Source organism: Schistocerca serialis, chromosome 2 (genome assembly GCF_023864345.2).
Source record: "Schistocerca serialis cubense isolate TAMUIC-IGC-003099 chromosome 2, iqSchSeri2.2, whole genome shotgun sequence".
Classification (NCBI taxonomy): Eukaryota; Metazoa; Arthropoda; class Insecta; order Orthoptera; family Acrididae; genus Schistocerca; species Schistocerca serialis.
Window position 1 is genome coordinate 418553912 of NC_064639.1, and position 27607 is coordinate 418581518.

General features: G+C 37.1%; 1 protein-coding gene across 1 annotated transcript in view; it reads left to right on the forward strand.

The window, feature by feature from the left end:
• LOC126457270 (protein takeout) overlaps positions 1 to 7167 on the forward strand; it is a 71060-nt gene extending 63893 nt beyond the window's left edge. The window contains exon 6 of the mRNA XM_050093434.1: positions 4517 to 7167. Coding sequence (XP_049949391.1) covers positions 4517 to 4671 — 155 coding nt within the window. The 3' untranslated portion in view covers positions 4672 to 7167. The remainder of the gene's footprint in view (positions 1 to 4516) is intronic.
• The last annotated feature ends 20440 nt before the right edge of the window (positions 7168 to 27607 follow it).

The window sequence follows — 27607 nt, forward strand, 5'->3', positions numbered from 1 at the left end:
CTTTCTTTATTACTTTTGATCTAGGACATACCAGTGGACACATTCCACCACCATGTTTATCCATCGGCATCACGTTTTCCAACACTGTATCACAACACATAATACTAAAAATTGTGTACTTAAATGAAATGTTTAATGCATGTTATCACATAAACTGCATGTTTTCGTATTATGCAATATAATATTTAAATGCACCAAATACGATATGTAAACAAGGCTTGGTCAAAGACATTATTATGAACGAAAATTCGATCTTTGCACGAAAATAAAATGCCATGTAGTAGTTATTAAATCATACAAAGAGTTCTTCTATAACAGTACAAAAGATATGTAACAGTACTGTTGTGATTTAAGTGTCCTACAACAGTGAAAGTAAATACACATAGCTCATGTATTGACAGTACTAATGATCAGACTTCCATGATAAGCTGCACTTGGAAATGAGCAAAGTTCGATCATTGCACAACACTTCAAAGAGACCAAAAATTGTCTGTACCATTTGTCAATATATCTAAGATTTGTTGTATAATATTACGAAACACACATGGCACTACAGATCCAACTTACATGTTAAGGTGTACCTGATGAGAACTCACTTATGCTGTCACATAGTGGAAACTACATGGCTCTTTGGTAAAATAGAGCTTAGTGAACAATAGCTTTAACATCTGAATTTAATCCACATTCACATAGGAAAGGAACAAGGATTGTTATGCTTCCAGAGTTCTGTATTAAACCTTGTCCATCATTGTCTTTGACTGAGCAATGTTTATCAAGTCTCTGATCAAGTAGTGTTTACCCATCACATTTGAAGCTTTTCGGGTTATACTCACTTATCACAGAAATAGCAATAGATTAAAGATCTCATTGAAGCACACTGCTTTTGGTGTGGTTGGTTGTGTTAAAGTGTCAGAAAATGTGATGCTTGTGGATAAACATGTTAGTGGAACATATCCACAGATAGGTCCAAAATCAAAAGTAATATCAGTCTGTCAATAATGGCAATTAAATTTTTCCTGTTGCATTATCTTACTACCCTGTAAAATGGTGCTTGATGAGATTCATTTTTGAAGTACTGGTAACAGCCTCATTTAGACCTAAGCCTAAGAGGAAGTAGCAATTACTAGTTCATTGCCCACTTAGCATGTCATTTTAGCCCAACGTGTTTTGTACTATTATATGACAATAATACAGACACCTGAGGCATGGAAATACAATTTTGGCATTTAATTTGAGAGATGATAGTCATGTTTCTGATGTCAAGTGTACGTTACTTGTAAGTTACACAATAATTGCACTCCTCCAGTAAATGACATTTATTTTACCTAATATGTGTCTTTTCTGTAGAACAGTAATACATTCAATATAGATGTGGAAATATTCAATCTAGGGCTGCACTGTGCCTCACACCAAGTATGGTACAAGGATTAAAGTTTGCATGTTGTCCAGAGCAACTTAATGTGTAAGTTTGCTTAGTTGTCCCATGTGTATTTTGACAGACATTTCAGGCATGGAAATCCTGTCAGCTACACAAATATCATCAATATCTTTACATACTTTTGACAGATATTTGAATACCACATTCATTGTGTATGCTTGTATATTTTTCATAAAGAGAGCAGGCATAGAAATACTACAAGTTACATCGGTGTTCTCAATACCTTTACGTATTTCTGATAAATAAGTACAGTGTAGAAATAATATTGTAAATCTGTAAGTTTCACCAGTTACAGTTGGAATATATCAACTGCTGCAAATACATGGGTGTAACACTTTGTAGGCATATGAAATGAAATGTTCACGTAAGCTCAGTGTAGATTCCAGTTTATTGGTAGAATGCTGGGGAAATGCGATCACTCTACAAAGGAGATTCCTTCCAAATCACTGATGTAACCCATCCCAAAACACTGCTCTAGTGTGTGGATCCATATCAAATAGGACTAACTACAGACATTGAACATATGCAGGGAAGGGTAGCACAAATGGTTAGGCTTGTTTGATGTGTGGGGGATTGTTATAGAGATGCTGAATAAACTGAACTGGTGGACACTTGAAAGTGGATGTATACAGTCCTGAGAAAGCCTAGTGACAAAGTTTCTGGAAAAAATTTAAAGTGATGACTGTAGGAATGTACTACAGCCCCATAATGTATTGCTCCCATGGGAACTGTATGGAAAACGTTATGTTAATTACAGCATGCACAGAGACATCTAAGCAATCAGTCTGCCTGCACTCTACACCTAAATGGAATCAGAAAATCCTTAGTAAATGGTGCAGTGGGAGGTAGCCTTTAGCTGCACAGGATTAGCCGAGCGTTCTAAGGTGCTGCGGTCATGGACTGGGCGGCTGGTCCCGGCGGAGGTTCGAGTTCTCCCTAGGGCATGGGTGTCTGTGTTTGTCCTTAGGATAATTTGGTTTAAGTAGTGTGTAAGCTTAGGGACTGATGGCCTTAGCAGTTAAATCCCATAACATTTCACACACATTTGAACATTTTTGGAGGTACCCTTTGCTATGAATATTACAGTAGTTTGCAGAGCGTAGGTGTAGATGGTTCAAATAGTGGCTTATCACAGAAATAGCAATACATTAAAGATCTCATTGAAGCACACTGCTTTTGGTGTGGGTGGTTGTGTTAAAGTGTCAGAAAATGTGATGCTTGTGGATAAACATGTTAGTGGAACATATCCACAGATAGGTCCAAAATCAAAAGTAATATCAGTCTGTCAATAATGGCAATTAAATTTTTCCTGTTGCATTATCTTACTACCCTGTAAAATGGTGCTTGATGAGATTCATTTTTGAAGTACTGGTAACAGCCTCATTTAGACCTAAGCCTAAGAGGAAGTAGCAATTACTAGTTCATTGCCCACTTAGCATGTCATTTTAGCCCAACGTGTTTTGTACTATTATATGACAATAATACAGACACCTGAGGCATGGAAATACAATTTTGGCATTTAATTTGAGAGATGATAGTCATGTTTCTGACGTCAAGTGTACGTTACTTGTAAGTTACACAATAATTGCACTCCTCCAGTAAATGACATTTATTTTACCTAATATGTGTCTTTTCTGTAGAACAGTAATACATTCAATATAGATGTGGAAATATTCAATCTAGGGCTGCACTGTGCCTCACACCAAGTATGGTACAAGGATTAAAGTTTGCATGTTGTCCAGAGCAACTTAATGTGTAAGTTTGCTTAGTTGTCCCATGTGTATTTTGACAGACATTTCAGGCATGGAAATCCTGTCAGCTACACAAATATCATCAATATCTTTACATACTTTTGACAGATATTTGAATACCACATTCATTGTGTATGCTTGTACATTTTTCATAAAGAGAGCAGGCATAGAAATACTACAAGTTACATCGGTGTTCTCAATACCTTTATGTATTTCTGATAAATAAGTACAGTGTAGAAATAATATTGTAAATCTGTAAGTTTCACCAGTTACAGTTGGAATATATCAACTGCTGCAAATACATGGGTGTAACACTTTGTAGGCATATGAAATGAAATGTTCACGTAAGCTCAGTGTAGATTCCAGTTTATTGGTAGAATGCTGGGGAAATGCGATCACTCTACAAAGGAGATTCCTTCGAAATCACTGATGTAACCCATCCCAAAACACTGCTCTAGTGTGTGGACCCATATCAAATAGGACTAACTACAGACATTGAACATATGCAGGGAAGGGTAGCACAAATGGTTAGGCTTGTTTGATGTGTGGGGGATTGTTATAGAGATGCTGAATAAACTGAACTGGTGGACACTTGAAAGTGGATGTATACAGTCCTGAGAAAGCCTAGTGACAAAGTTTCTGGAAAAAATTTAAAGTGATGACTGTAGGAATGTACTACAGCCCCATAATGTATTGCTCCCATGGGAACTGTATGGAAAACGTTATGTTAATTACAGCATGCACAGAGACATCTAAGCAATCAGTCTGCCTGCACTCTACACCTAAATGGAATCAGAAAATCCTTAGTAAATGGTGCAGTGGGAGGTAGCCTTTAGCTGCACAGGATTAGCCGAGCGTTCTAAGGCGCTGCAGTCATGGACTGGGCGGCTGGTCCCGGCGGAGGTTCGAGTTCTCCCTAGGGCATGGGTGTCTGTGTTTGTCCTTAGGATAATTTAGTTTAAGTAGTGTGTAAGCTAAGGGACTGATGGCCTTAGCAGTTAAATCCCATAACATTTCACACACATTTGAACATTTTTGGAGGTACCCTTTGCTATGAATATTACAGTAGTTTGCAGAGCATAGGTGTAGATGGTTCAAATAGTGGCTTAGGAGAGGGAGAGTATGCTGACATCATAGAAAGGGGGCATGGCTTGTGATATCACAGGTACAGTAAGTAGACATACAGTATACAGCTCATATGTCTTCACCTGAAAGTGAACCAGAATTTCGATAGCTATGCTACTGTTATGCTTCAGAGTTTTGTATTCTGAAATTATGACAATAATATAACTTTACAAAATGTACATCTGTTCTGTATTTTTTCCAGGTGAAGCTGTCAATAATGCCATCAATGCTAATTTTGGAGCTTTTGTGAATGAGTTAAAGCCATCTATTGAGCGAGCTCTTTCTAAAGCAATGTTGGAAATCTCAAACAGAGTGGTACATTCATACCCACAAGATGTAATATTTCCTGAGCATTGAATCTCGGAAACTTTTCCTCTAGTCGAGAAGAACATACAGTTTTAGTGCGTGTTTTCACTGACACTATATACTTTTGGTCAAAGCCAAAAATTGACTTTTGTGGTGTGCACTGAGCAAGAAAAACTGTGAAGAGATAATCTAAGTGTATAGTTGAGACTTTTAAAATTTCAGACTTCTGTGAAACATAAATATGAGAAACCAATACAGGAAACACATCTAACGTTACATGTCATACAGAATAAAATCTTTTACTGAGAGGCTGCAAGAATACAGTAGCGTCAGAATGATAAATAGCAGCTGTAAAGAAGAAAGCAAAAAGTGTTATTGGTGCTGGTGTAAGGTGTGAGATACAGCTTATGAGAACTATAGAGCAAGAAGACCAAAGTCATACATGTCTCCTTGTACAATAAAATTTTACTGTCTCTGAGATAATTTATAATTTACCAGTTGTTAAACTGAGCTATAGCTGTTGGATTTATAAGCAGCTGATAATTATGGCAAAACGTTTTAATATGTAAAATTATTAATTGTATTAATATAAGTATTGCAATTTGTAGAAACAGTAAAGTTAAAATTTTTGTATGAACAATGTATTAAACCAGTAAAAAACTTTTTGTGAGCTTTTAGACTGTGTATTTGTAGAGTGTCTTCTGTAACATAATAAGCAGGAATTTTTAACTTTTTTCACGAGCATTTTAACAAATGTACTTCTTAAACCGTATGTCAGATATATTAGTGTAGTGTTAAAGGATACCTTTGAAATACTCACCATGCTCCACGTAACAAAAATCTTACAGGTATGCCGTTAGAATATGTTCAGGATAGCTGTATAATCAGTGCTGATGTGCTGAATTGAAGTGTTTACTGACATATTCTCAAAATCTGGAACTGACCTTATGTGCAAGTTGTTCTGGAATGTGATATATGTGAAAATCAGGTAAGGTTAAATATAAACAACAATAGATTGCATCATGGAGCGGTGGAAGGGTATGCATCAAAAATATCAGCACAAACCCATGATACCATTTTAATATATAGTCTTCATCTGGCAACAAAACAGACAGAAAAAAGGCTGTTACTTGTGGTGTTATGTGCATGACACACATCAGAAATTGTTTTTCTTATTTAATGACAAACATGCAAGCAACTGATTCGTTCACTACCTCAAAACATCTGAATATTTTTGGGTTTACCTTTATAATTTAGTATTTTTTACAGTGACAGTTTAAGAGTAGCTACAGAAGTACAGGACAACATAATTTACAGTGAAGTAAGAGCTCCAACGATATCAGATCTTCTACAAAATTATTGTTGATGAGACAGTAACTACAGCTTATCTCTGAATATTATGAATTCCATAATACACTAACAACAAATAAATTCTGATAGCTGTGCTCCAATACAAGTTTGATTTAAACTCTTATACATAAAAGGCATGTATTAATGTGTAATATTTTTCTTCATGCACACTGTAATAAGAATGATGTGAAACATGTACTAATGGAAGTAGAGTGTTTGTTTTGGAACGGTACAGTCAGACATTTTTGCAGGAAATATGTGAGAAATATGAAGATTAATATCTTGTAAGGAATACAGACTATTGATTATAGAATATCCACCTCAGCAAACATTGAACTTGTCCTTATGATTATTTGGATATTTCAAGAAAAGCAGAATTACTAATGAGTGAATCAAACAGGCAACCAGCTCTGAGGCTGAAATAAAAAGTTGTAACAAAAATTGATTTTCATAGGTATCTTTTTATCTTTTTTACCTGTCTTGTGTTATGTGCTGTTTGTGATAGCCTTCTACTAAAAAATTATTTTTGTTGTTCACTAAAGTAATGACAGGATCAATCTCCCAGCAATTTTCCATAGCATGCTATAGAATTTAGTATGTCAAAACTGAAAAAGACAGGAACTAAAACATAATGTCTGTTGCAGTATCAACGATTACACAATGCAAATGTTGATTTAAGATATTTAACAGTTTTGTAAACAATTCTAAATTATATTTTATATGTGTAAGTACTATTCTTCTACGTACATATCACTGGGTTATCTGACTGCTCATTCCTGGGAAATAAACGAATTATTTTAAGAGGCCATAGTCCACTTCCTTCCTCTTTCATAATCAGTTGAGAGGCTGTAATAAATTAAATATGTTGTAAAACATGTAGTACTAAATGGCAGCCTGCATCACACTATAATGGTAGCCAAATACTAATAAAAAGTGAAATGATAACTTTATGGGAAGAGAATCTGACATGACTTTAATATTGCCAGCAAATTCTGGCACTTATATGCAGGTTTATTCATTTCTAAGAATCTTTTTATTAAGTATTTTTTGTTGAAAATATTGAAATTCCAAAATCTTTTAATCTGTCAGGAAGTTTCTTTTATGCATGTCACAATTTATCTCACATATCTAAATACGATCAAAGAGCAGTGTTCAGACAGGTATCTGCATTAAAAATAAAGAAAATTTCCTGATCTAGTTGTTCTTTTTTTCTTTATGGCAAACATCAAGGATACATTATGGAGTGGAGGGAGATATCATAGTGATTGATACAAGGCACATCGATCCATGAGGCACATAATACAAGTTGCACTCTACAAGTTGTGGCTTAAGGTTTGTATGGTTACCCTAAAATCATTTTAGGAAACAGGAGTATGGTTCCATAACCAATCTAGTCCACATGATTTACCTATAGTTCTACAATTGGATGGTGCTGTGTAACTAATGACCTCTTTGTAGGCGATCAATGTATCCTCCTTATACTTCAGCAGTGCATTGTATATATAGTCTTAGCTTCATTGTTTGACTATGTTTTTTCCCATTTTTGTGTGAGTGACTGTCAGCACCAGCAATTAAAGTTCTTAGTCGTCGAAATATTCTCAGTCTTGATAAAGTTTCTGTTTCAGTATCTTCATACAAATTCAAATAAAATCCATCATACTATGTGATATATTTGGAAAACATATTTCTTATTTTTATCATTTCTGAAGAAGATTGCTAACTGTCAAGGAACTATATTTCAAGTACTAATGTAGGAATTTCCTAATTGTGTCAACAATGTGCTCTACTACTTGATAGTGTTTGAGAACCAAGGCATATGATTTTCATGTATGATTAATATCAAACACTAAGCTCTTTTCGATGTTCATAGTTGAACTGTGAAAAATATTGAGTGATATCCATCAGGAAAACAGACGTTCGGTATGTGTTAATGAAATAAACAGTAATTTTATACGTGTTATTAACCAGAAAATGAGAGTCTGCAAAAACTGTAAGGCGGTTAGACCTCTCTTGTCAACTAACCAATTTTCAAGTGAAACAGAAGTTTTGAATAGTTAGAAATTACTACATGAGGCGAAGTTGTCATCAAGAAAAACTAGACAGCTTCAGAATACTGATCTCTCTATCAGCTCAAGAACACAACTCCAAGGTGATCATAACAGTGGATAAAACAGAAAGACAAAATAAATATTAAGTGTGTTCAGTACTAAGGACCTTAGTAGTGTTTACTAAATTTTCGTATTCAGGAAACCCTGCAGAGTGATATTTGTATCTAACAAGATTATAAAGCACTTAACCCGGTGACATTTCGCACAGTTAACACTACTGGGATTGACAAAGTTTGCAATAATACTGGTAAAATGGATGACGTGAGTAACAAAAACACAAAATGTTCAAAGATGGTGTCCGTTGGAATATCCAAGTTTTCCTAAGTGTTTCCTCAGATTATGGACTTCTAGGTTACAAATAACAAACGTAAAATGTGTAAAATACAAAATCCTATACGGGAAAAAACGTCACCTCTAGTTTGTACAAACGCTTGAACGAAAAATACTTCATCCTTTCCTAAAATGATAAGTTTAAAACTTTTACACGAAATATTGTGTTTCTAGATGATACAGTAAGATTGTTCCATCACAGCAGAGCACTCAATTTGATATCCCTTGTAACCTCCCCACAGAATTTCGAAATGACAATAATTTAATGTAAATGGGCATCGTGCTAAACGTAACCTCCCAACAAATTTTTACAAGACAATACAAATGTTAATGTGAATAGGCCCAAGTGTAACCTCCCCGCAAATGTTATAAATGACAATAATTTTTCCGCAAATAATGTAAATGACTATAATTTAATGTTAATCGAAATAGAGGCAAATGTTGTTAAGCTCCCACAAAACATCGTTAAATTGAAATAAAAGCAACTGTACCTTCGCTACAAAAGTATTGAAAAACAATGTCCGAATGTAAACTCGACACAAAAATTAAGAAATCAAGATTAATCATTAAACCCACAATAATAGGGCAGCATCGCTGACCTTAGGCCCTGTGCAATAATTAATCTGATAAATTGATTCTGGGAGGAAAAGCATAGGAAATACTGTTTCAATTAGAATGATTCTTCTCTTAAAAACGATTGCTTTGAAAACAAAATTATTATTGGGGAATTTCTTGAACAAATTAATTACAATTAACATACATTACATTATCAGTTGTGCGCAATGCTGCTTCATTACCTTATTTAACAATATACCTCATCCCGAACTTTGACCAGAGACCCATGTCGACGCCCGCCGACTCCTCACACACAACTTCCGACTGAGTCCAACTCGCAACTGACTACTCGCAACTGAACACTCGTGCGGTCTAGCGCAGACTAGCAACGATAAACAACTCTCTGGTCAGAGATTCTGTCATGCCTCGCCATCGCCGGTACTGAATAGATACGCGTTTATAACCTTCCACTGGGGGGGCAAAAATTTGGCAGCGATGGTGAGTCATTTGGACTTGCCATGAGCAACAAATTTTTTCATAATTAATTAACTTTACAATTACAGCATTTATACAGATGTAGAACATGAAGTAAATGTGGTGCACATGCACCGAGTACAAAACATATTAGACAATAACAAAATGTGAGTACAAAACATATTAACAAATGACATAAGTGCACTCCCACTGAAAAACTCTTTAGCATTGTCACAACAAATAAACATAATGGCAAAAAATCATGTTGACAAGTGACATAAGTGGACATGCACTGTAGTTCAGAATATATCACCAAATCACAAAATGTATATACAATAAGTAGAAATCATGTTAGAAAAATGATAAAAGTGCACACGCACTGTAGTTCAGAATATATCGAAAAAATGTGTAGGCCATGAATACAAATGATGTTAGCAAAAAAATGATTTTCACTATGTTACAAGAATTAGGATAGGAAAGGGAAGGATTGCATCATTGTTGTAGCACTTTAGGTTGCACGCAGCTGCACTGAAAGTCCATATCTTTCCACAGAAGAACAACATCAAGTGAGACAATCTGAAGTTCTTTTCCCAGAAGTGTTTATCAGCGTAGCCAGGACACTGAAATGTCGTAGTAATATTCCATGTTATCATTTTGGCAGTACATCAGATACACCAAACAATGGGACCATAATAACATTTCCATTGCTCATGGTGGTGGACAGCATGTAGTGTCAACACCACGCTCTTACAAGGCACACCAACGTAGAATTAGTGCAAAACCCAAATATAGTGCTCCATGATCAAGAGGATATACAGGACAAATGGATATTGCAGTAATTCAGGGTAGTTAGGTCAGAAGGTGAAGGACATTAAGTCACATACTAGTCTTCATTGGGAATTACATTAGTAGTTTGCGGCATTCATAGCCCAGTCATTGAACATTTCTGTACCATGTATGTAGCATTACAGAAAAATGTTCATTAATTGTTTTACAGAGAACATTGGCACTCATTCTCTAATTACAAATCATCAGAAGTCATTACTTAAAACAGGAGGTAGTCAATAACATAGTATTACAGAATAATGTTGATAATTAATCATTGGTCATCCCAATACAGTAATCAGTAGCATTCATTTCCCAGTTACAAAGCATTATTAATCAATCATTGGTCATCTCAATCAGTTACAAAGCATTATTAATTAATCAATGGTCATCCCAATACAGTAATCAGTAGCATTCATTTCCTAGTTACAAAGCATTATTAATTAATCATTGGTCATCTCAATATAGTAATCAGTAGCATTCATTTCCCAGTTACAAAGCATCATCTCAATACAGTTCATTTCCCAGTTACAAAGCATTATTAGTTAATCATTGGTCATCTCAATACAGTAATCAGTAGCATTCATTTCCCAGTTACAAAGCATTATTAATTAATCATTGGTCATCTCAATACAGTAATCAGTAGCATTCATTTTCCAGTTACAGAGCATTATTAATTAATCATTGATCATCTCAATACAGTAATTAGTAGCATTCATTTCCCAGTTATAAAGCATTATTAATTAATCATTGGTCATCTCAATACAGTAATCAGTAGCATTCATTTCCCAGTTACAAAGCATTATTAATTAACCATTGGTCATCTCAATACAGTAATGAAATTATGCGCATAGTATTTATGCATTCATTATTCAAGTGACATACTATTCATAGCTAATCGGTATTACTCAGAACTCTCTTAAACTGGTATCATTATTTGGGACTGGTAATACATTTTTTGTTAGCAATGCATTGCTTTGGGTATTTATAGGGGAAAGCAAGAAGAGAAAAAGAAAAAATTTGCTTCTGGGTTGTTCCATTAAATGAAAATGTGTAACATCATTCGTCATGAGTCAGCTGTAGCAAGGTTATGAAACAAGTAGAGTATATGTAATCACATTCATAAATGACATGGATTTAATGAACAACTGCTTATAGCACATTAATTTCATAAATGATTTCTCCTGCAAAAATATATAAAAAAATGGATTATTAAGCTGGAAGAAGAAACGCATTTCATGCTGAAAAGTAGTGAACTTCGAATTAACAGGTAGTGAAATGTGTATAAAAATGTGTTCCATAGCTGTCCTTTCCAAAACCTTCAGTCATTATACTATGCAATATAACACCTGCTGTCAAAACGAACTGCAACAAATACTTAAATAACTACATAGCATGAATACATAACTTCCACATTATCCTCATCTGTAAAGAAAAACTTCATTATCCATCACTTCATTATCTATATTATCATAGCTCCATTATTATCATCAAATGTAAAGAAAAACTTCATTATCCATAGTAGCATATTCTTCATCATTATTCATCAGCATTCATTATCATCTGCAAAAAATCACTTCATTACTCATTATACAACTATCCCTTGTTGTTGTTGTGGTCTTCAGTCCTGAGACTGGTTTGATGCAGCTCTCCATGCTACACTTCCTGTGCAAGCTTCTTCATCTCCTAGTACCTACTGCAACCTACATCCTTCTGAATCTGCTTAGTGTATTGATCTCTTGGTCTCCCTCTACGATTTTTACCCTCCACGCTGCCCTCCAATGCTAAATTTGTAATCCCTTGATGCCTCAAAACATGTCCTACCAACCGATCCCTTCTTCTAGTCAAGTTGTGCCACAAACTACTCTTCTTCCCAATCCTATTCAATACCTCCTCATTAGTTACGTGCTCTACCCACCTTATCTTCAGCATTCTTCTGTAGCACCACATTTCGAAAGCTTCTATTCTCTTCTTGTCCAAACTAGTTATCGTCCATGTTTCACTTCCATACATACTATCCCTTATCTCTAGTATATTCCATCACTAAAACTAAGATGTGTAGTTCTGTCTGACAGCCTGCATCAATCGCCTCGTATTCTGAAAGAAAAAAATAGTTAAGACTGCTATTCTACGATGTGTATAGTATATTCTTGTTAATGCTTGCTAATTCTGATCCATTTACTCTTCATCACGAAGTATTGCATTCTCTTTCGTTCATTCCGAAGGTGAAATTCCCATTTTGTTTAATTTATTTTTTTCACGCATCATTTCTTTCTGAAATTGATGAACAAAGATTAATATCTTGCATTTACATCATATACTCACTAAATAATGACTGATTTATGGTAACATAATTAAGCATACCGCATAACATGACAAAAACGTAATATGTGAAAAACTTATATAGTGTTCAGAGGCAAAAATGTACTCAGTGTATCACAATGTAACAGTAAAGTAGTCACGATGTTGAGATATCATAAGGCAAAATGTCAAAGTCAACTGGTGTTTGCTATATCTTAACTATTTCATAGTGCATACAAACAAAAGATGAAACAATCGTATATACCTAAGAAAGACAAAAAATGTGACGTTCGTTGTGTTCAGCTTGTATGTTGTGTAGTTAATAGAGGCGAGAATTGAAGACTTTAATAGAGAAAAAATTTGATAAAATTAATACATCACTAGATAGAATTGCATAATTATTCGTAACATACGTAATTTTATCTGGAAAATGTGCACTGTCTAATGTGTAACGACGAGAAAAGCGACCTGCTAACCTTACCTTGCCGGGCACTTGCCAAGAAAAAATACGACAGTCATCAGTAAGTAATCATGTGAATATAATTGCAGAAATAGTCATAAAATGTGTAAATTCATCTGGAAAAACATGCATGGTCTGATGTGTAACGACAAGAAGAGCGACCTGCTAACCTTACCTTGCCGGGCACTTGCCAAGAAAAAATACGATAATCATCAGTAATTAGTCATGTGAATATAATTGGATGAGTGATCATAAAATTAGCAAAATGGCATTATAGCATGTTAAATCATAAAGTGTCTTCATTCAATAAAAGGTTTGATGTTTGACCAACGGTGGTTGCCTTTGGATTTTCTGGTTCTCAAAGTTTCGACGTGTACAACATTTAGGTGAGGAATGCTGCGAATTCGATATGGACCTGTGTACAGAAGTTCAAATTTACTGCACCTACCTTTTCCATTGTTGGATTAATAGTGTGTACGTACTAATATTTTCTGTCCAATGTGAAAGTCACGGGGTGTACAAACCTGTTTTTGCTGTCTTCTCCGGCGCTCTGCGGCACGTTTGATGTTGTTCTGCGCAATGTCGATTATTTCGTGGTGTCGTAATCGACGAGATGTAGGAAAATTTACTAATTCTGTAATTTTGTTTGGTGGTTCAACATTTTTCAGTATAACAGACGGAGATAGCATAGTGGATTCATTTGGTATGGAATTAATTACATCTTGGAATGAGAATATGTGTGTGTCCCAATCAATATGTCTTTTGTGGCAGTATATTCTACACAGTTTACCAATTTCTTTCATTAATCGTTCACAAGGGTTCGAAGAAGCATGGTACCTGGATATATAGATCGGAGAAATGTTTCTAGCTCGTAACATACGTGTCCATATAGCAGATCGAAACTGTGGTCCATTATCGGAAATTACTTTCAACACATGCCCTACATGAAATAGAAAATGTTTTACAAATGCTTTCGAAACAGTTTTAGCGGTAGCTTTGCGTAACGGAGTGAAGGTAACAAATTTTGAAGTGAGTTCAACAGCGACAAAGATGTAGCAAAAACCTCTATTAGTTCTGGGAATCGGACCAAAAATGTCTACAGTGCATATGTCTTAATTTAACAGGTACAATGGGATATAATGGAGGAATGTGTGAAGTTGTGTCTGACTTAGTTTTCTGCCAGATTTTACATTACGCTAAAACTCGTCGTATACGTTTCTCCATGTTGGCAAAATAACAGTTCTGTCTCAGTATAAGAAAACATTTTCTAGTTCCGTAATGTGCGTAAGTTAAATGAGTATACCAGATTAATTTGCCAACAAGCTCGTCAGGAATGCATAATAACCAATTGTTGATGTCAGGATCAGAGCGGCGAAGCAGAATGTCATTGCGTACAGTGTAATGGTTTCTAATCGTAACATTATTCTTATCTTGCCAAAGGTGTTTAATTTCTTTCACACGTTGTCTTTATTTTGCTCTTTTGCTATGTCCTGTAATGACGACGAAATAAAATTTTCAAAAGCAACTTGTTGAATGTACATGACGCTGAAATTTGCTTTGCAGAAGTTGGTTGCGATGTCTTGCTGATTGTTGCTGAGAGAACGAGATAGTGCGTCTGCTACAATATTTTGTGTGCCGGGAATGTGAACTATTGTAAAATTAAATTCCTGCAAATAAAGCTTCCATCTGCTTAATCTGTCGTGAGTAAATTTAGCTGAAAGCAAAAATTGTATTGCTCTATGGTTTGTGTAAACGGTGGTATGTCTTCCATAAAGAAAGTGCCGAAATCTCGTGAAAGTCCATACAACACATAATGTTTCCAGTTCTGTAACGGAATAACTTCGTTCAGCAGGTGACAAAATGCGACTTGCAAATGCGATGTTCCTCATTATTGTAGAGCCATCTTCTTCGATTTCCTGGAAAATATGTACGCCTAAAGCGGTGTTGGAACTGTCGGTGGCAATGGAAAAATTTCTGGTAAGATCTGGGTGCGATAAAAGTAGTGCATTCAACAAAGCATGTTTCAGCTTGATAAATTCAGAATGTGCTTGCCTATCCCAGGACCAAATAGTGCTTTTACCTGTCAATTGACATAATCCAGGTATGTCTAAAGCAGAGCGATGAATAAATTTACGAAAAAAGTTAATTAAACCCAAAAAACTGCGTAGTTGCTTCTTCGTTGTAGGAACAGTAATATCACGTAGAGCTTGAAGTTTTTCCGGATCAGGCGCAATGCCTTCTGCTGAAATTACATGTCCAAGAAATTTTATAGAAGTTTTGCCAAAATGCGGTTTACTGAGGTTAACTGTGAGTCCTTGTGCACGAAAAGTTTGCAACAGTCGTTCTAAAATCACATTGTGTTCAGACCAGTTAGCTTCTGCAATAAGAATGTCGTCTACGTACGTCGTGATTCTGTCTTTAAGTTCTGTCGGAAGTATTGTGTTCAAACCGCGAATAAAAGCTGCAGAAGAAATAGTTAAACCGAATAGTAAGTTACAAAATTGATAACAGTCACCGAAACAGAGAAAAACTGTATACTTTCTGCAATTCGGATGAAGCTGAATTTGCCAAAATCCCGATTTAAAATCTAGTGTGGACTAAATAGCCGTACCATGAAATTTCTGTAGTAGTTCTTCTAGTGTCTGTGGTCGATCTGTTTCATTAATAATAATGTCATTAATGTGACGCGAATCAAGTACAAGGCGAAGTGAGCCATCCTTTTTCTTGACAATATGTAGCGGGTTTATGTACAGACTAACTGCCGGTTCAATAATTCCTTGGTCAAGCATAGCTTGCAATTCTTTCTTGACCTGTTCTCTATGGATATATGGAATGGGATAATGCTTGGCTTTAAATGTGTCGTGCTGTTTGACTTGAAATTCATACATAAAACCGGACATAGTACCAGGAATGTTGTCAAAAACTGGAGCCTGCTGTAAAAGAATTTTGCGTAGTTGCGTGCGTTCGTCGTGTGTATTTGCACAGCTCTGCTTAACTTTATCAGAAATCATCTGCATTACATCATAGTCAGCTTCGTCTGGAGTATTATAGTTATGTACGTACGTATCAGTGAACAATGTGGAATTACAGTCTATGTTACCTGATGCAGAAATGACCTCTGTACGATTAATTGTTTGTTCTTCCGCAGATAAAGAATGCTGAAATTCTAAAGCCAATTGTACATTTTCATCCTTCAACATTAAATAGGAATTTTGAAAGTCAATAATGGCATCGTGTTGTACCAGAAAATTCGTACCTAAAATAATGTCTGTCGTCAATAACGGAATAATTCAAAAATTTGAGTGAAATGTGTGACCTGCAATCCAAAATGATAAATGTGTCTGTAATTTAACGTCTATTCCTTTACGCGATACTGCTCCTTTTACTTTCGTTTTGCCTAATGGTAATGTAGGATAGGTATTCTCTTTGTTACACTCGTTGAAAGTTTCTTCATTTATTACTGACATAGGTGACCCAGAATCGATTACTGCTGAAAATTTCGATGAACCAATTTTAATTTCGATGACAGGGTGTGAAATAGTTTTCTGAACAACTGGTCTTTCCTGTAAAAGAGTGTCTCGGATGTCGTCAAAAGTAATAACATTTTAGTGAACAACATTCTACGTGTCAAAGGTAGTGCTTGTTTTACTGGAAGATGCGACCTGTACAGTATCTAGTCAGATTCTATCTGACGTGTTATTATTTTCTGGAGGATGTTGTGGCATTTCTACTATTTGGACTGTTCTATTATTTCTTCCAGACATATACGTTCTGGATGATACCTACTGTCAGGTTCATTCATGAGAATATGTTCTTGTGGATAATTTTACTGTTGGTAAGACCGACTGTTATTAGATGTACGCTGAAAATTGTGCTCGTTATCTTTACATCTGTCGTAATAGTCATTTTTATATAGTGCATTGCGATAGGAATTGAAATATTGTGTTTTCTGTACGTAGTTGTTTCTTTGCTGCCGTGCATTACTATTTGTTGTACCAGGGACTATACATCCACACCGCGAAACATTAAAGCCTGGCTGACCTTGCACACTGCATTGTTGATTAGGTATGCTAACCGGCTGGTTTTGTTGCTGTTGATGTGAAAAACCTCTATTGTTACTAAAATATGGTTCTTCCTGCTGATAATTTTGCGATACTGATAATCAAAATTTTGTCTGCTATTAAAGTTCTGGTGGTTGTCATCCCTAAAGCGTCTATTAGCTTTGCTATTAAAATTGCGTGGTTGATCGTAATTACTGTAAGTTTGTTGGCCTTGGTTGTTATATGAAAAATTTTTGTTTACGAAGGAATAATCTGATTGCTGCACTTCTAAAAGCTGCAACAGATACCTGAATGCCGAAATATTTTCTTTTTGCTGACCCGTTAAAAGTGACACTCTTAATCATCGTGGCAATTTAGAAATACATAATTGAATGAGTGCAGATTCACTATATGGTTCACTTAAGTACTGGTTTTGTTGGACCATGTGTTCAAAAAATTGCGTGACACTGGGAAAATTTGAGTTCTCATAATTTGGCAAACTAATTAATTGATCCTTAATTCCATGCTGTGTCATCTTCATTCAATACGCTGACAGAAAAGCATTCTGAAACTCTTCTATTGAATAGCATTGCCTCGCGATTGGTCTCATACAAGTTGCCAGTTCGCCTTCCAAAAAACTGCAAATAAACTCAAGTTTATGCGTTACGGGCCAAGTCGGTGGAAAAGCAAAGCTAAATTGTTGTATCCAATCCAGTGGGTGAATCTGTGTTCTGTCATTTTTAAACACTTTAAATTTTCTCACTGACAGAAAATGTTTGTAATCAAAATTATCGTCTCTGTACGATGGAACAGGTTCATGATTGTAAGAGAACCTATTTGTCTGTGTCTGTTCGGAATCTATGTCACGTACTCTCTGTAGATTACCTAAATTATACACGCTGCGCGAGTCTGACAAATGTTCGCAAAGTGGCATCTGCTGTGATGTGTTATTAACTGAAATATTTTTCATCTCTGTTACTTCTTGCTGTAAACATGACAATTTTCTATGTAAGGTGTTATTAGATGAGTCGATCTCGTTGATTGTCTGTTGTAGATTTTGAAATTCAGGTGTTTGATTAAATGAAACCGGTGAGGTATCGTCTGATTTGTTGTCATTATTACTTTCAATAACGTCAATACGACTGGCCAAATCATCATATTTTTCAGTCAGTATTTTTACCTGATCATCGGTTTTAGCATCAGAAGTATTAATCTGTTTTTGTAATTTATGTGTGGTTTTGTTCAATTTTTTAACGTCAGCTTTGATGTCATCGGAATCCTGTGTTAGTTCTAATTGTTCGAGTCTGTCTGTCACTGTCTGAATATCTGCTGCGTGTGTATCTGTTTTTGATTTAAGATCAGAAATTTCATCACGTAATTCGGTGTTCAACTGTTCGATGGTATTAATTTTGTCCGATACTGTAGCAATATTGTTGTCTACGTATGTTTTTGCCTTCGCAAACATTTTACGTTTATCTTCTTGTCTCTGTGCAGTGATTGTTTCCATTACTTGTCGTTTTACTTTATTCTGATCCTGTATAAATTTGCGGAAACGCGTATCACTGTTTTGTAGGTGAAGATTAAAACGTTCGTCAATTTGAGTGTTCTGTTGGTCGAATTTCGCGTCTATCTTTGCATCCATTGTGCGCGAAAGTTCTGCTGTCATTAGTTTAAACTGGTCACGTAATTGTGTAGCTTTTTCAGAGCATTGTTTAACGACTGCACTTATTTCGTCTCTAAGATTTTCTGTTGTGGCTGTTTGCATATCCCTTAATTCCTGAGCAACAGACCTAATTTCTTCGCTACTTCTCCTAGCACAAGCCTCAATTTCCACACGTAATTGTTCCTTAGTATCATGACACTGCGCGGCAACAGCTCTAATCTGTTCACTAAGCTGTCTGGAATTGTTGTCTAATTTTTCATTTAACTGTCTGGAATTGTTGTCTAATTTTTCATTTAGCTGTTGTTTGAGATTTTCGTTATTTTCATTAAGTTTTGTTTGAGATCTTCTTTAAGTTGTTTGGAATTGTTGTCTTGTTTTTTACCCTGTTGTAGCAATATTGCCATAATTTGTTCCAAGGTAACATTACCTACTCTATTCTCTGTACTGTTTGATGGTGTATCTGCAATTGTTGCGTTTTGTGTGACCATTTGGTCATTCTGTAATTTACAAAAAGGTTTGCCAGTCGGATGTACACTGTCAGTCACTATTTCGGAATTAAATAAATCTGTCCTACTTTCAGTATCTTGTTCATTTTCATTAGAAAAATTCGTCTGTCCGTTATGTGAATTTTCCAAACCGGGTGTGTTAAGCTGGGCAGCGCTCATTACAATAGAGCGCCCCGCATCATCAATTGTCGTCTAATTAACAATTGAGCTCGTTTGTTCATCATTAAGATAAAAATCATCATTAGTGATTGGAACGCACTGATTGTCAGTGAACGCAGGATTGTCATCACTACACTGCGTGTCACAAGTACTATCGGTGAAGTTGTTTAAGTCGGTAATTTCATTCATTACACCTCGCGATGTACTATTAATAGTTTTTCGCGGCATTTTAACACAAATCACAATTATTCACAAATGAAACAAAGACAATGCAAAATTCAACAAATACAAATACAACAAAGAGCAACGAATTGCCGATGATCTGTGAAAGAAATTGACAAAATTAGTATAAGCGTTGCGCCAAATCCTAATTATATTTAAGTATATAAGAGCAGATACCTGACTGTTTCTTAGAAGATTCACAAAGAAATACGATACTGGCCGGATGTCGCCAAGTGTAACCTCCCCACAGAATTTTGAAATGACAATAATTTAATGTAAATGGGCATCGTGCTAAACGTAACCTCCCAACAAATTTTTACAAGACAATACAAATGTTAATGTGAATAGGCCCAAGTGTAACCTCCCCGCAAATGTTATAAATGACAATAATTTTTCCGCAAATAATGTAAATGACTATAACTGAATGTTAATCGAAATAGAGGCAAATGTTGTTGAGCTCCCACAAAACATCGTTAAACTGAAATAAAAGCAACTGTACCTTCACTACAAAAATATTGAAAAACAATGTCCGAATGTAAACTCGACACAAAAATTAAGAAATCAAGATTAATCATTAAACCCACAATAATAGGGCAGCATCGCTGACCTTAGGCCCTGTGCAATAATTAATCTGATAAATTGATTCTGGGAGGAAAAGCATAGGAAATACTGTTTCAATTAGAATGATTCTTCTCTTAAAAACGATTGCTTTGAAAACAAAATTATTATTAGGGAATTTCTTGAACAAATTAATTACAATTAACATACATTACATTATCAGTTGTGCGCAATGCTGCTTCATTACCTTATTTAACAATATACCTCGTCCCGAACCTTGACCAGAGACCCATGTCGACGCCCGCCGACTCCTCACACACAACTTCTGACTGAGTCCAACTCGCAACTGACTACTCGCAACTGAAAACTCGCGCGGTGAAGCGCAGACTAGCAACGATAAACAACTCTCTGGTCAGAGATTCTGTAATGCCTCGCCATCGCTGGTACTGAATACATAGGCGTTTCACCCTTTTTTCGAGCATGAATTGCAAAAGAGCTCCCATACTATTTACTTAGAATATCTGAAGCTCATCTCTTAATAATGAATTAGTCAGGTCAATATTTCGCATGATGACTGCATAAAGGTGTGCAGCAATTTACTTGTGTATTGAATGAAGTTTTCAGGAGTCGAGGTGTCCAGCGAAAAAATAAATCATTCACCATTCCGAGGGATATTTGTGTAAAAAAAATCGACTTCGAAGTATCATATCCCAACAGTCTCCTGGCAGAAAGGTACACAACTCTCGTGTGGAAATTTGTCAATGCTGTCCCATCAGATATCTCGTACAGCACTTGTTAATACAAGTGTAGTTCTACCCTTTTATTAGTCAGTTGGATAGCTGCTGATTTTTATGTCATAACATGTATCAACATGCGGAATCATATGATAAAACATAAAACAACAAAAAGTTATTGTTTTATGCTCTAACCTCAGATGAAGTTCTCTTACTTTGTAATCTTAAAAATTCTCCGAGGTGAAAATTAATACTTTTAAATGCTTTTTGTTCCGTTACGATCTATTATCGTATACAACTTGCATTTAGTTGATGTAAAATTCAATATCGCGTTGGATTTTTCCTATTCATTATATCTCTTAACATTTTAGTACTCTGGGAAGCGCTGAGAAACTATAAATATATAAGACGTCAACAAGTGAAAACCAATTCCAGCGTATTTTTTCTCAGTCGTTTTGTCCGATAAGCGGACTCACTTGATGTTTGTAACAGAGAGCGTAATGGGGATGTCTTAAATGCTAATGAGAACAATTTTGACAGCTGAATGGCGACCAGCGACGGCATACGCACCTTCGTATCTCTCTAGAACAGGTTTGTCAGAGTTATCCACGATATCCGACACTTTTTTTGACGGGTTCCTTAGTAGTTTATCCAGGAATAAAGCATGATTCTACGAGCTTGTCATGAGTGAAACACACCTTTCAATTACGTCAAATTGTGAAATTCATTAAATATAAAGTGCGTTATCAGTGGTGTCTGATGGAAAGTCGGTAATAATCATTTCTTTTACTACTCGCTCGTCGCAAACCCTAACTTACAGGATATTACATCATGTTTCTAAAACCCTTTGAAAATAGTTGCTTTGGAAAGCTGATTGTTAAGCTCAGCATGGAATTCAGAGAAGAGATTTGATGATTCATAAATGGTCCAACGCCCAGCCAAATCAGTGTAGTCTAAAAGTCGTTGATACTTACCCCGTACCTTAAAGCCTTTCCACACATTTACAAAGCCTTGACTGACCTATCCTCTCTTACTCAATATTTGCCTGGATATCCACACCACCCAGTTTCTACAAAGCCCTCCAAATCTATTAACGCCATGCACTCCACATAAATTACACCAATTGCTTTCGCTGATCTGCTCTAATTCATCAAATTTCTCTCTTTCCTGATCAACACTGAATATCTCCATACATTCTTCACATCCAGTAAACTTGAGTTCAACAATCACCAACAAATCTAATCAATCTTACAGTTACCTAACCTCACTGTTACCTCACAATGTACCTTTAATCTCCTTCTATTCTAGGAGCCAAAAAAATCCACACTGGTACCTATCCTTCCTATCATATCTAACCCACTCCTTTCTATTCTTCTTCTTATGTGGGTTCTTTTCTCCTTCGCCGCCCCAGTTTTTGCATAACCATTGCCTGTTCTTCATCCTAGTTACAAGCTATGTCTCCCGTCGATGCACACCAATCCAACATAACCATTCACTAACGCCTGGTCATGCCACCACTCTCAGCACCATTGAATTCTTTCACTTCTATCACATTATCTCCTCTGTAATTTTACAGCAGTGAAGTGCCTAATATGTATAAAAAGACTACCAACAAAAGAGTATACAGTTTTCGACATCTTAAATATACACCCGTCATTTTAATACTAATTTTAAAACCATGTAATTGTTTTATACTTGAAATATTTATGAACGACGAAATGATAGGGAAGCGGACAACTGAATTAGTAACAGCCATCCTAAAATACCACATAGATCGAGACACAGATGCATCGTACTCTCTCCTCATGCATCGCAGAAATTTATAAATCTTATTGGAAATTGTTTGAAATGATGGTTGGACAAAAATAGTCGTACAGTTGTTTCAGTTCAGATTCGAAAAAGGCAAAGGGATTGTAGATTATTTAACCATTTAAACTGAAGACATTTACACCGCAGTAGAAAGAAACAAATAGAGTACAGCTGCCTTTCTTCACCCTGTCGAAACATCTGAAAGTGTTCAAGCACGAATGTGAGTAAGGAAGTTTATAAAACTTCACGCATTTGGATCGCAAGAGTAAGGTAAGTAGATGCTCTTTCAGCATTTCGCCACTAATTCTGTAAAAATATTGATCATCAAATTTGTTCCTGTCTTTATACACTACAGTAAAGACAATAGAACAGTACTCTTCCTCACACATGGAAAATATCACGGATAAATGGCGTAGCACACAGAAGACGCACTTCAAAATGAGAATCATTTCTCCAAAAGCGTCGTGCAATACTTAAATCAAAAGAAAATCGTGACTGATGGCATGAAAGGTATTTCATAATCAAAGGTATAGTCGACTTCAATGCCTATTTGGCCAATTTGGGAAAACACATTTTTAATTTTACGAGAGTTCCATGGCGGAAACTGTATGCATGGCATTCGTGGCAATAGAGCGTTAGTCTGTACTCTGCAAGCGACGTTTTGATGTTAATGACTACTCTACTAACTACATTATTTATGTTACGATTTACGTCTTTGTCAATAATACGAGGTTCATTCAAGTTCTAAGGCCTCCGATTTTTTTTCTCCAGACTGGAAAGAGATAGAAACATGCGCATTGTTTTAAAATGAGGCCACGTTCATTGTTAATACGTCCCAGAGATGGCAGCACCGTATGGCAGATGGAATTTTATCGCCAGCGGCGAGAATGAGAACTGTTTTAAATACTTAAAATGGCGACGTTTTCCTTACTTGAACACCGTGCAATCATTCGTTTTCTGAATTTGCGTGGTGTGAAACCAATTGAAATTCATCGACAGTTGAAGGAGACATGTGGTGATGGAGTTATGGATGTGTCGAAAGTGCATTCGTGGGTGCAACAGTTTAATGAAGGCAGAACATTGTGTGACAACAAACCGAAACAACCTCGGGCTTGCACAAGCTGGTCTGATGACATGATCGAGAAAGTGGAGAGAATTGTTTTGGGGGATCGCCAAATGACTGTTGAACAAATCGCCTCCAGAGTTGGCATTTCTGTGGGTTCTGTGCACACAATCCTGCATGACGACCTGAAAATGCGAAAAGTGTCATCCAGGTGGGTGCCACGAATGCTGACGGACGATCACACGGCTGCCCGTGTGGTATGTTGCCAAGCAATGTTGACGCGCAACGACAACATGAATGGGACTTTCTTTCCGTCGGTTGTGACAATGGATGAGACATGGATGCCATTTTTCAATCCAGAAACAAAGCGCCAGTCAGCTCAATGGAAGCACACAGATTCACCGCCACCAAAAAAATTTCGGGTAACCGCCAGTGCTGAAAAAATAATGGTGTCCATGTTCTGGGACAGCGAGGGCGTAATCCTTACCCATTGCGTTCCAAAGGGCACTACGGTAACAGGTGCATCCTACGAAAATGTTTTGAAGAACAAATTCCTTCCTGCACTGCAACAAAAACGTCCGGGAAGGGCTGCGCGTGTGCTGTTTCACCAAGACAACGCACCCACACATCGAGCTAACGTTACGCAACAGTTTCTTCGTGATAACAACTTTGAAGTGATTCCTCATGCTCCCTACTCACCTGACCTGGCTCCTAGTGACTTTTGGCTTTTTCCAACAATGAAAGACACTCTCCGTGGCCGCACATTCACCAGCCGTGCTGCTATTGCCTCAGCGATTTTCCAGTGGTCAAAACGGACTCCTAAAGAAGCCCTCGCCGCTGCCATGGAATCATGGCGTCAGCGTTGCGAAAAATCTGTACGTCTGCAGGGCGATTACGTCGAGAAGTAACGCCAGTTTCATCGATTTCGGGTGAGTAGTTAATTGGAAAAAAAATCGGAGGCCTTAGAACTTGAATGCACCTCCTACCTGTGTCATTTGCAAACAGAACAATTTTTGAGTCATCAGTCACGTTTGGATGCAGATCAATCATATACAACTACGTTAAGCGAAGCAACGGACATAGAACACAACACTTCGCCGTTTCGCACTTTACGTGACAGAAAGATACAAATCTCTTCCCTCTTTCATGAAATTGGAAGACAGTCTTTGCTTGCTCCTTTCCAGATATGAAGGGTATCACTGTTGTGCGTTTTGCATTATAACTAATCAAAATAGCTTTACAATAGGTAAAGGCTGAATTCGATAACAAGAGTTAATGCGCAGCTCTTAGCCTGAGTTTCGGATTTTTTTGCACTAAATTAACCAAGATAAGCTCCTTTCATTTCTACAACGTTTCCTATGTTGATCAATCATACATTTACTTGTACAGTGTGCATCTTATCTCACCAGTGTTTTTCCAGGTAGAAATTCACAGATACTTTATCATATTTCGTTGAAATTTCTTCACGTATTCCAGAGTTATGGTTATATGCCGCGAGACTGTCTCAGCGTAAATACAATGACGGAAAAAAACAGAAATACAAAAAATAATTAATGTTGACTAATGAAATTTCTGGAAAACATATGTCTAGCGATTAACATTGTAAGATCACAGGTTAATGTACGAGCGAGATAATTCATTCCAGATGTGAAATTCTGGTACATTAATAACCGGTGTGACCGCCAGAATGTTGAATGCGAGCATTCAAACGGACATGCATTTTTCTACACAGGTACTGGATGTTAGCTTGTGGGATGGAGTTCCATGCACTTCGTCGGTCAATGCTGGGCGGGTTAATGCTGTTTGTGGATGACTCTGTAGTTGCCGTCCGATGATGCCTCATCTGTGCACGACTGGAAACAGATTTGATAGTCGAGCAGGCCAAGGCAACGTATCGACACACAGTAGATCATGATGGGTTACAACAGAGGTATGTTGACGAGCCTTGTCCTGTTGAAAAATACCTCTTGGAATGCTGTACATGAATGACATCACAACAGGTAGAACACCAGACTGACGTACATTTTTGCAGTCACGGTGCGTGGAATAACCACGAGATTGCTCCTGCTGTCATTAGAAAACATACTCCAGGCCTGGAGTATGTAACGTCAAACGAAAGGTTAGTTACAGGTCCTCGACTGGCCCCGTTCTAACCAGCACACGAACACCAATGGCACCAAGGCAGAACCGGCTTTCATCATAAAACACAACAGACCTCCATTCTACCCCCCAGTGAGCTCTCGTTTGACACCAATGATGTCGAAATGGTGGTAGTTTGGATCTGTGGAATCCACGCTACAGGACGACTGGTTCGAAGCTGTCCTTCAAGTAACTGATTTATAAGAGTTTTTTGTATCACTGTGGTGCCAACTGCTGCACAAATGCTGCTGCAGATGCAGTACGATGCCGCAGAGCCATGGTGGTCTTCCCTGTTGGTAATGCCACGTGGCCGTCCTGGAGCCCATTCCCGCGACCGTACATTCTCGCAGCCACTGCTGCAGCAATCATGTTCAGTGCCTACACTCCTGCCAAATTTTTTGTACTATCTCTGAAGAAACATCCAGGGTATGTAACGTCACCGTCGTATCCACACCTGTGTCAAACTGGCCCACAACTACTGTAACTTGTTCCTGGTATACTAGATACTGGCACTGAGACAGAGTTGACCTCCGAGCCTGTCCCGCACGTTTTGTATCTGGTACACATCTGGGTATCTTGCTCGTCGACAGAGTAGTTCACCATCAAGCAGACTATTCTTAGAGATGCGAGTCATGTGTGACAGAGCATTTTCTTGTTGAGAGATGGTGCCGCTATATTGTCGCATGGGAGATAATATATGAGAATGAAAGATGTCCATGACGAACTTTTGTTCCAATAGGCTTCCCTCAAAAACTGCCCTCCATCACCTGAAGTTATACTCGATGGCTGGCCACACCTTTACACCAGGAGTAACACCGCAGTGCCTCTCCAAAACATTGGAGCAATGGGCGCCTTTCTCTCCTCAGCTTGATGCTATACTCACCGACTTAGTTATTCGTGGTGCGGAACCGCGATTTATTGCTGAGCACAAAGCGACGTCATTCTTCATTATGCATGCTTCGCTGTCACGGCACCACTCCAAACTCAGTCCTGTTGTGGTGTTATCAGCAGCCTAAGCACTGACTGATAGATCCCAATCCCGATAAAAAAAAATGGTATGGGAGGACGGAAAATTTGCTAGAAGTACATCATTTGTTCTCAGACGTCAGGCGCTGATATGAAGCCATTATAATACGCATAACCGAGTATAGTGTGTTCATGTACGAAGTTACACTGACATCCGGCCATGTCTTCTCGGTGCAGTGTATAAAGGGTGTGCCAGGAGAAATGGTAATTGTACAAGAATACGACAGAACCTATCATCCGAAGCAAAAGAATCTGCTAACAGGGGCTCTAAAACGCAAACTTTAAGAACGATGACCACTATTTCATCTTCTCTGAAACACATATTTATTGCTGAACAAGGGTTTTAAGTCTTAAGGTATGCATTTTAGAGCCCATATTTACCAGATATTTTGCTTCGAGTGATGGTTCCTGTCGCATATCTGACTAGCGACAATTCCTCCTGAGACAACCTGTATATTGAAAATAAAGGACCAGGTTCCTTACATACCGCCACCAATTCTGTATAAAATTATGTTGACTAAAAAATGGTTAAAGCAAAAAATAATGTGACAGCGTTGTATACAAGTTTAGTGAGACACTCGCATCAAAAGAGAAGTGTTCTGTAGCTTTAGGTGATAGGAGCAGTATGTCGCGGTGTGACACAAAATTTCATGATACCTTACCTG